Source organism: Chrysochloris asiatica, unplaced genomic scaffold, assembly GCF_000296735.1.
Source record: "Chrysochloris asiatica unplaced genomic scaffold, ChrAsi1.0 scaffold00027, whole genome shotgun sequence".
NCBI lineage: Eukaryota > Metazoa > Chordata > Mammalia > Afrosoricida > Chrysochloridae > Chrysochloris > Chrysochloris asiatica.
Genome location: NW_006408545.1, coordinates 14,802,681 through 14,813,372, shown reverse-complemented (window position 1 = coordinate 14,813,372; position 10,692 = coordinate 14,802,681). Strand labels below are relative to the sequence as shown.

The window sequence follows — 10,692 nt, the reverse complement described above, 5'->3', positions numbered from 1 at the left end:
AGAAAGCAACTCTCTTTTATTTTTTCCATTTTTGAGGAATTTGGCTTAAATCTCAGATTATTTTGGAGTTAAGACCTTCATTGTTGGCACTGACTTTCTGCCTGCTGTAATGGGATACCCACTTTGAAATGAGCTGTTGGAGAAAGAGGATTTGGGTGGGACTAACATGCCGTGTCCAGGTTACTCTTCTGAGATTAGTGCCTGTGTGTGCCTAAAGAAGTGAGTTTTTAAGAATTCCTGAGTTTGGGATAGAAGGATCATTAAGATTCCAGCTCTATAACTTTATGTTTTTGTTTTTTTTTCTCTCCCTTGGAATATGTGGCCAATTCCTAAGAACATAATGTGCAGCTCTAAAAAGTAGAGTAAGAAGTAGTAATGAGCATTTGATACGCTGAGTACTATTTAACTGGTTTACGTACACTTGTATCAACTCATTGAATTCTATCAACAATCCATGAAATAGGTGCAATAATTGTTCGCATTTCCAGATGAGAAAACTGAAGAGAAAGAAGTGAAGACATTTGTCCAAGGTCACACAGCTAGTAAATGCCAGAGCTGGGCAATCTGATATTAAGGTTTATGCTCATAATCACTAAATTGATTACAAAAGAAAAAAAAATGTACTAGTATTAATTTTATTATCTTTTCAGCTATATTGTCTTAAAAATATTTATTGGCTGTGTTAGCAGCCCATAATTTAGGGAAAAGCAAGGACCTCTGAAAGTTTAGGTATGTAAGTACAGTTATAGTAGATTGTGCTTACTATCCACCTTTAACTAATTTACTAGCTACTCTGGAAGCACAGTGGTTACACATCAGGCTGTGAACCTCAAGGTCCACAGTTCGAAACTACCAGCTGTTCCACAGGAGAAAGATGAGGCTCTCTGCTCCCGTGAAGATTTACAGCCTCGGAGACCCTGTACAGGGTCGTTATGAGTCAGAACTGACTTCACGGCACTTAACAACAACAACAATCAGTTAGCCTAAGGAGCTCTGTAGCATAGTGGTTATAAGTCATGCTGCTAACCTTTAAGGTCAGCAGTTCAAAACTACCAGTCATTTCTTGGGAGGAGGAGGCTTTCTGCTCCCGTTAAGATTTACAGCCTCAGAAACCCTGTACAGGGTTGCTATGAGTTGGAACCGGCTCCACGGCACACCACCTCCACTGATCAGATGAAAAAGCATGTGGATTTGTTTAATACGTGTGAGTGAGGGAAAATGAGAGAGAATGTGTCTGAGATGAAAGATGGGGTGAAGGATGAGGGTGAAAGAAAAGGAAATTTCTAGGTCGACTCCTTGAAACCTTACAAACTGAGGCTAAAACTATGGAGTACGTTTGTGGTCATTACCTGAATATTAATCTATAGCTTCATCATGGAAATAAGAGTATTTTTTTCCTTCAACAATTTTATACATAGATAGTAATATTTCAGTGAGTTCACTTTCATAATAACCTCATTATAGATGGCTGCTCCTGATTTGGAGTTCTGGTGTGGTACTGGAGGATAAGCACTGGACTATGAGGTCAGTTTGAACTGAAAGGCTGGTGGTTCAAACCTACCAGCCACTCCTCAGAAACCCTAAACAGGGTCACTATGAGTCAGAATCGACTCTATGGCATTTAACAGCAAAAAATTCCTGTTTTATGTTGAAGCTCACAGTAACAATCAACTTTCCAAAAATTTCTAGGCTAACAATTTGTAATCTAACACAAATATGCAAGTCAGATAGCAAAAGGTCCTAGAGGGAGTTGTTAGGAGTAATTCTACAAAACCAGAATAAAAATAGAGCCATAGGTCGAACACTGCGTACTTTGAGACGGTAGATGGTGAAGTTCATTTCATTGACATGCCTCTGAGCTGCGGCACCTGATGACACACTCAGTAGACCCGATTTGCTTTCTTCTATTGAGAGTGCCGCTAACCTTAGGTCATCAGTCAGATCCCAGATGCATTTGTCACAGCCTGCAGGTAAGAAGGAAATCACAGCTCTTTAAATTCACCTTGGAAAGTCAATCTGTAAGCATGTTGCTCTAAATGAAGGTGTACATCCCTGGTTAATATTACTCTTATTTTTTTGCCTGAGAAACCTCCCTGGTCCCCAGAACTAAATCTTTATACTCAAAGAGGGAGTAGACCCTAAGATGAACCAAACTGTACGTGGGCACTGTCTCCATGTAAAATATAACAGGAAACAGACAACACTTGAAACTGGGTACATCAGTCCAAATGAACTAAGAAAGGAAGCCCAGAAGGACAAACTACCTGAGATGGTGGATAAGGAGAAGCCTTACATATATATATTTTTCCCCCACTTCTCTTTTTAAGAAAATTACCATTTCAACCACTGCTACATGTACAGTTCAGCCACATTAAGTACATCACTATGCCATACAACCAACAATTTTCTTTAGTGGTGGGAAGATAATTTGGAATGCTTCTATTCATTTCAGGTTCTGGTCTTTTGCTTGGCATCAGCTGGTAAAGACAATTCCTTGCCTGGCACCTCTCTCTCACCTTTCCTTTTTTCGGTATCCAGGTGCCTTCACCTCACCACATGGATGTTCTGTTCCTTTCCATGGCCCAACCTCCTGTCTGAATGAACATCTCAGCAGAAACAGATCTATGGGGTGTCACTGTGTGTGAATGATGTGTGTCTGATCTGTGAAGATGGTGCCAGAGACCAGACTGAACCTTGGCACCAGGTGAGACAGGTCATAGTTTTCCTGCATTGTTCTTTTTCATGTGTGAATTTCTCTGGCCACTGTCATCATCCCCAAGAACCCAGAGCCCTCCTGCGACATACTAAAAAGGGCCTGGCTTTGGAACCCGTCTTGACCACCTTTTAAAACATGCCTGTTCCCAATCTCTGTCAGTTATGTTCCCCTCTAAAGAACTGATGAATGCAGACCAAAGGGTTAATGGTTGTTAATATGTTAATGTGTTATTTAAAGTTTAAGATGATTCCTTAGTCTTAGCACATCAGGCTTATGGGGGAAATGATTAGGCTCAGTCAGGCATCTTGATGTCCTTAAATGACCTTGACTAGGTTATACCTATCCCATCAGTGTGTAAATTATGTCCTGTATGTGCCACCTAGCCTGTGCCATCTTCAAAGACTTGAGAGACTTCTTGCCTTTACTGATAATATGATTCTCTGAGTCCAGTGGGACTGAGAGGTGAAGAGACTTTTGTTTGGAGGTGGATGTTTCTTATGTTAAAATAGTTCCTATACCAAATTGATCTCCTGATTATGTCCTGATCATCAAATCATGACATGATGGCTCATGTTAGAAAAACCCAGAAAAGAGAGATGGCAGCTGTACTGAAGGCCTGAATATTTTATTTCAGGTTCCACTTCAGGTCTATAGTGAGTTGGGAAGAGTCACTTAAATCTCTTTGTTATCTCAGTTTTCCCAGTTATTGTAGAGCATTATCTTCTATATCATATTATCCATGATTTACTACATAATATAGAAAAAGAAGCTAAAATGATATCTCTTTTTGGGAATTATATTTCTAGCTTTGTATTTACTCACCAGTTAAGATACTGAGTTCAAAGACTTGATAAAAGAACTTTTTTAAAATAGAGCTATTTAAATGTATTTTGAGGTTTAATTGGAATTGCTTATTAGAATTAAGCAAACCACCAAGTATCTCTTGTTTAGGGTCTATTTAATTGAAGCACAGATAGAGTTAAAGCCAGGGACAGGAGTCAACCCAGATAGAGCCATATTGCATAGCTCTCCCTAATCCCACACCTGCAGCATATTAGAGAAAGAGGGGTTAGTCAATCATGTACTGTTATTTTTACTTATGGTTGGGCAGTCCATGCCTGTAGGGGTTTCAAAACTGTCTTCCAAGCAGTCTCCAGTTACGCTGTCACAAGGGCCTCCCCTACAATTGCACACTGTGGAAAGCAAAACCAAGAGATTAGGGATTCATTTCTTAAAGCTAGAACTACAGCAATGTTTTCATGGTTTCTAGAAATACTGGTTATCAATGTATAGCTCTTTAATGGGGATTAATTTCATTCTTCCTTAAAGCCTGATGGGATCTCTGTATGATAACGGGATTATGTCCTCACCCAATGAAGCCCTAGTCCAACTAGACTTGCAAAGGTGATTCTAAGGAGTATGTGAACCTACATTCTCTTGGATTTTTCTCTCAACTCTTTGGGATTCTGACTTGATTGTATAACTGCTTTAGTCCAAAAAGATCTTGGGTAGTTTTCATAAGATAAATGACCACCGTGGGGTGCATCATTCAACTTGAAACTGGAAGCCATCCTTTCATCACTGACTGATTATCCAGTTAAGTCCAACTTCAGGGCTGATCACTGCCAGGTGAGAGGGAGGAGCAGACTAGTGAGGAGTGAGTGAGGGTGCCCCAGAGCAATTCTTGACTCCCACAGTGTTTGATTTTTGGCAAGAGAGGCTCCAAACCTCTACATCTTCACTGGGAGAGGGAAGTCATCAGTGGGATAGCCAGGAATAATATGGAAAGATTTAGGAACATATTTATAGGCATTTAGGAGATCAAAGAATATATTATTAATCCACTGATTTTTTTCAATAATACCTTTTGGAAAAACTAAAAGCAAAAAGAAAACCCTGATCTCATCAGACTTAATTTTCCACTGAGCTTCTGAGTAAAATTTAATTTGTAATATTCCAAAGGGAGTTCCTAAGCTCTCTATCGGGGGAGGTGGAGGCAGTGATGGAGTGTTTCAGTGGCTAACCTTCCACATAGGATTAGGTCCCTGTTCAATGCACCTTGTGCATAGCTTCCACCCATCTGGTTTTGGAAGCATGCATGTTGCTATGATGGAGTCCTGGTGTTGTGTTGTAGGATAAGCAATGGACCACCAGCTGCTCCTCAGAAGCCCTATACAGGGTGGCTATGAGTTGGAGTTGACTTGACAGCAATTAACAACAACAACAACAGCATGACTAGGCTTCAGCAGAGCTTCCAGAGTATGACAGACTAGGAAGAAAAGCCTGGCAATTTAATGCCAAAAGTTAGCCAGTGAAAACCCTATGGCTCACAACTGTCTGATGGGGTCACCATGAGTTGGGAGCTGACTCAATGGTAGTTAATGACAGCAACAGGCTATCTAGAATTGTGAAATTTTTTCTCTAATTTCTTGACTGTCTTTTCAGAACAATAAGAAAGTTAGCTTCTAGGAGAATGTACGTATATTACATTTCAGGTGTTTAATGTTTCCCCAGATTTATTAGAAAATTCAACAAGATCATGCTTCAATGCTTCTTAAAAAAATTACTGTGCTGTAGGTGAAAGTTTGCAGAAGAAATTCATTTCCCACTGGACAGCTTATATATAAAGTGGTCCATGATGTTGGGTGCATTCTCCACAAGGTGTTCACACTCTCCCCATTTCACCTTGGGTCCCCCATTTCCTTCTGTCCAGATTTTCTACCCCTTCCTGCCCTGGGGCAAATGTCCTTTTGATCTTGTATAATTGATTGTTTTAAGACACAAGTTCCTTTGTCCTGTTAATGTTATTTTATGGGCTTATTGTTTGGCTGAAAGATGGTTTCTAGGAATGGCTTTATTTTGAGGTCAGAAGGCTTATAGTCTTAGTCTGGGGTGGGAGTCAGGGGGTTCCTTTAGTCTCTGTCAGAAACAGCAAGCCTGATCTTATTTATTAATTTTATTTTTCCTACATTTTCCCCTGCTCTGTCCTGGGCCTTTTGTTGTGACTTTATGGCTTCTAACATTAGCTTCTCTTCTCAGAGTGATCTGAATCTTTGTAGTTAAAGCATGCTTGTATGTCTAGTAAATACATTGAGAGGCAAGGCATATAGTTTAAGGTCTTGGTTTTGTCATGCCTCTCTAATGACTGCTTTCATTCCCTTTAGTTTGGTAGGACACAGATCCTGTCTTCCCTCGACCATTCTTGGTGTTATGCCTCTATCATGTTGCTTGCTTATAGGCATGTTTACTTTTATTGTGACTTGACAGGTCATATACATTTCCTTCTCAGTGATAAATCCTGACTTAAGATCTTTTCAGGTGGGAATCGGATTCAGTGAGAGGACTTCCTATAAAGGCATGCAACAAGAGCAAGATATTGCATCCTGTACCTCTCATTCCTCAAAGTCACTTAAAAGTAAGACATTACCTCAGCCTTTCTGTACTCCTAGACGAAAGCAATTTCACTTTACCTCTGAAGAGCTTCACTCCATGTGGTAAAGAGATTGCAGAAACCATGAACAAAATGCCTCCTTTTCAGTTAAAATCTAACCAGGAAGATTTCCTTTGCTATTTCCTGAAATAGTTACTCTGCAAATTTGAGGAAAGTGTGGCAGAGGATGATTAAACTTTACCCTTGATTTGCTAATCAATTTTGCCAAAATGTAATTTTATCATGCATAACTGACAGAAAGGATTTGGGCTGCAAAATAAGAAAATATTTAGATTGATTTCATTCAGTCCTCTGGTTAAAGAGAGATAATTCCTAGAAGTCTAATATTGAAATAATAATAAAAAAGATAAAATTATAAGACAAAATTTCATTGTGTTAGCATTTCATGGTTCATCTTATCAGAGTTAAGTTATTCTAATAGCTTTCATAAAACATCTTGTCTTTCATGAATTTCGGATGCACATTCCTGAGGATATATACAATGTTCATAAGAAATCTTGTCTCTCATGAATTTCAGATGCACATTCCTGAGGATATACATTGTTCTAGAAAAGCGGTAAGGGGGCACATGTTGGGCTTTTCATCTATGTTCATTATTGTCAGACATCCTGCATAATCAGGTCCATGCTGGCCAGGCAGTGGAATTAGGTGTTACAGTACAGTACCTGCACAGTTCTTGGCTCTCCTGGCGTCCCCATAGTAGCCAGGGGCACAGCGTTCACACTTGAATCCCGTGGTGTTACGTAAGCAATTCCGACACTGCCCGGTGACTTCATCGCAATCTTCAAAAATCAGGTTTGGATCTGAATTTCCACTGCAGTCACATTTCTTACAGGTGCTTCCAATCAGTAAGGGGTTCCCATAGTAACCAGGAGCACATCTGAAGGGGAATCACAGCTTAAAGTGTTAGCAGTCATCATTTTTCTTCCTTTTTGTCTTCTTTGATGCTACAAGAAAGGTGTGGATGCCCTCCACAAGTCCATTCCCACTCTTTCTATCTTCCTAATGGACCAGACTTTGTTTCTAAGGAAGCTCTCCTCCATTGTGTTTGAGATTATTCCGTTTGGCCAGGCCTTCAGATGCAGAACTGTTTAGATCTGCATGGTGTAAAGAGCATTTTTGGCCATCCCAAAGACTGGTGTGCAGGGCTGGCCTATGATAGATGGGGTCAATATGTTAAATGTACTGAAAAAGAAACACAGAAGAGCACAGCTAAGAATTGTCTTGACCAAAATGTTCATAACACACCTATTGAGAAATATTGGTCTTTATCACCGTCGACCTCACCACAGTTCCAATAACCCAAGTCTCTGCCCATCAATGCCTGGCATTTCTCTGGCCCAAAGGGATGGACTCAGAAAACAGGCAGTCAGAACGTAGCTCAGAGTTCTTGTTTAAGGGTGTGGGAAGGCATTCTCTTCATCTGCAGGCAAAAGAAGAGGCAAGTAGCAGTCTTAGCTGTTGGCAACCAACTTGTGACTGAAGCCAGCCTGGAGACAAAGCCGAGGGCAGAGCTGAGAGTAACACAGATAGATTTACAACAATACTGCTTTTCTTCTGGACATTTTAGATATTTGTGCCTACAGAGGAGAGGTACCTAACTGCATTTGTGGGGTGAGCAGGTGTCTCTGGTTATGTGGACTGGGTCCTGAACAAGGGAACATGGCCAAGCTGGAGGAGAGTGGATACTGAAACCCATCCAGCCTTTGTTCACTTTGCCAAGCTATGCACTCTGGGCATTGCTGCTTTTGTCAGAAGGAAGAAATGCCTTTCTCAAGTATTTATGAAGGTGCTCTGTGGCCAGCAGAGGCCCTGGTGTTATGGGACTTGAAGCCCCATTTAAATGCACCCTTGCCAGATTGAGCACTGAAGGAAAGAGGGACTTGTGTTGCCAGACACCCTGTTTTTAATGAAACAAGTGGAAACTGGATTTTTATGTGACATCTCAATTGTTAAATTGGCTCAAGCTTTGTAAGAATGTGGTCTGGGCCAAGGTGCATATGTTTGCTGACTGGCTATGAACTCTCCTCTGCTGTGGACCCTAAACTAGTATAGAATACTGGCTGAATGGAGTCAACAGAACTTAACAAACAACAACCTTTTATAAAGGTTTCCATTTAAAGTAAGGGAGTCCTGGTGTGACGCTGTGGGCTAATGCGTCAGACTGCAAAGTCGTTTGAACTGCAAGGTTGGTGATTCAAGCTCACTATGAGTCAGAATGAACTCGATGGCAAACAACAACAACAACAACAACAACAAACCTTTTATTAGGAGTCCTGGTGTGGCGCTGTGAGTTAATGCACTGGACTGAAAGGTTGGTTTGAGCCACAAGGTCGGCGGTTCAAGCTCACCAGCTGCTCCTTGGAAACCCTATACAGGGTCACTGTGGGTTGGAGCCAACCTGATGACACTTAATACCAAGCAACAACCTTTTCTAAAGGTCTCCATTTAAAGTAAGAGGATCATGATTCAGAACATTTGACAGAGAAATGAAAGAAAGAATATCCATAACCCAGAACTCTAACAAAATCACTGTCCAATTTTTGTGTCTGTTCTTCCAGTCTTTGTTCCTATGTCTCAATCTTTTGTGTGTTTGTGTAGTTGTGATAATGGTGTTCATTCAATCCTTATATTCTTTGTTTGCATAGTTTAGACTTTCACCTAGGTGAGCTTATGAGGGGGCTTCAAAAAGTTCATGGAAAATGGAATGAAAAGACAATATATTTTTTTCCAGGAACAATTTGAAGGCCCTCATGTTTAGTTATCACAGCCTTCTGGGAGGTAGGTCACATATTCCAGCTCTCTAAGAGGCTACTTTGGATTTCCAGGGTCACATTTTTAGGAAGTCACAGAACATAGCCTGACCCTGATGCTCTTCCCTTCACTCCACCCTAGAGCACACTGATGCTGCTATAAATGAATGAATGAATTCATCCAACAGAAGCACAATTCATGTCCATTTTATGTAAAGGATGGAAGAAGATAGGAGAGGAAAATACACAACTGAAGCTTTGAAAGAACAGGAAATGAATCAAACATCATTATACATAATACTGTGGACTTTAGCAATTGAGATCTATGAAAAAGATTAGAACAAATAGAAATGCTACACAACCCACAAAGAGATGCCCTAAGAGGAAATGTTCAATGAGCTTTGTTATTCACATGCTCCCATATCTTTATGTCTCAGATCTACAGACCCTCTGGTTGTGAAGCCAGCATAAATTTATTCCTTTATGGGATGCATGGCTAGATAGAATTTCTTTCTTTTTCTGTAGTTCATTACCAGAGCAATCTAAGGCCCATTGATTGACATGGGGCTCAGACCTACCATTTCAGTATGTAGCCCGAAATCTTAAGGTTCAGGAGATTGAAGGGACTTTTCTTTCAAATTCCTAGAGGCCAAATTCACAGTTACTTCCCCAAACTCAGTTTTCTTTTCTATTTAACTCCACACCATTTTACGTCTGTAGTTTGTCTCCTGGTCTTCCACAAGGGAAGAACTACACTGTCTACTTTATAAGTCAGAATCTCAACTACAATGGGAATCTACTTGGAAGTATCCTGAGCTTCAAGAACATTGCTTGGTGGTAGATTGAGAGGCAGCTCTGGAGTCACATTTTAAACACCAGTCCCTACAGATTTGAAGGACTGAGGTATGGTGCTACTGGTTAATGCACTGGACTGCAAGGTTGGTTTGAATCACGAGGTCTGTGGTTTAAGCTCCCCAGCCATTCCTTGGAGACCCTATACAGGGTTGCTATGAGTCGGAACCGACTTGATGGCACTTAACAACAATAGATGTGGAAAACGCCCTGGTGGTGGTGTGGTTTACACATTGGGTTGCTAACTGCAAGATCAGCTGTTTGAATCCACAAGCTGTTCCTCAGGGGAAAGATGAGGCTTTCTGCTTCCATACAGATTTACAGCCTTGGAAACCCTATAGTGAGTTGTTGTGATTCGGCATGGAACTGACTCAATGGCACCATAGATGAGGAAACTAGAACCCAGAGAACTAAATGATTTGCTCAATGTTGTTGCATTGTTGTTGTTAAGTGCCCAATTCATAGTGACGCTGTATACGATTTCCAAGGTTTTTAAAATCTTTGCAGGGGCAGAAAGTCTCATCTTTCTCCCGTGGAATGTCTGGCAGGCTCGAACATTGGACCTTGTGGTTCGCAGTCCCATATTGCATGGCTAATATCTATTGTAAGGAGCTCTGGTAGCATAGTGGTTGTGAGTCGGGCTGCTAACCTCAAGGTCTGCAGTTCAAATCTACCAGGCACTTCACAGGGGAAAGATGAGGCTTTCTGCTTCCATAAAGATTTACAGCCTCAGAAACCTTATGCAGGGTCACTATGAGTCTGAACTGACCAATATCTGTTGTGGAAATTCAACTTTATTGTTCTTTCCATTCCACAAATCTGGCATTGATGAATTAACTAATTAATCATATGGTGATATGTTATTGTTGTTATGTGCCATGGAGTCATTTCCAACTCACAGTGACCCTGTACAAGGTTTC

The 10,692-nt window shown here is 40.7% G+C and overlaps 1 protein-coding gene across 1 annotated transcript in view; it reads right to left on the bottom strand.

Moving 5' to 3' along the window:
* The window catches only part of LAMA4 (laminin, alpha 4), a 226,313-nt gene that overhangs the window by 117,481 nt on the left and 98,140 nt on the right, over positions 1 to 10,692 (bottom strand). The window contains exons 5-7 of the mRNA XM_006839983.1: positions 6,833 to 7,047; positions 3,814 to 3,909; positions 1,813 to 1,964 (exon numbers count right to left, since the gene is read on the bottom strand). Of these exons, the coding sequence (XP_006840046.1) occupies positions 1,813 to 1,964; positions 3,814 to 3,909; positions 6,833 to 7,047 (463 nt within the window). The remainder of the gene's footprint in view (positions 1 to 1,812; positions 1,965 to 3,813; positions 3,910 to 6,832; positions 7,048 to 10,692) is intronic.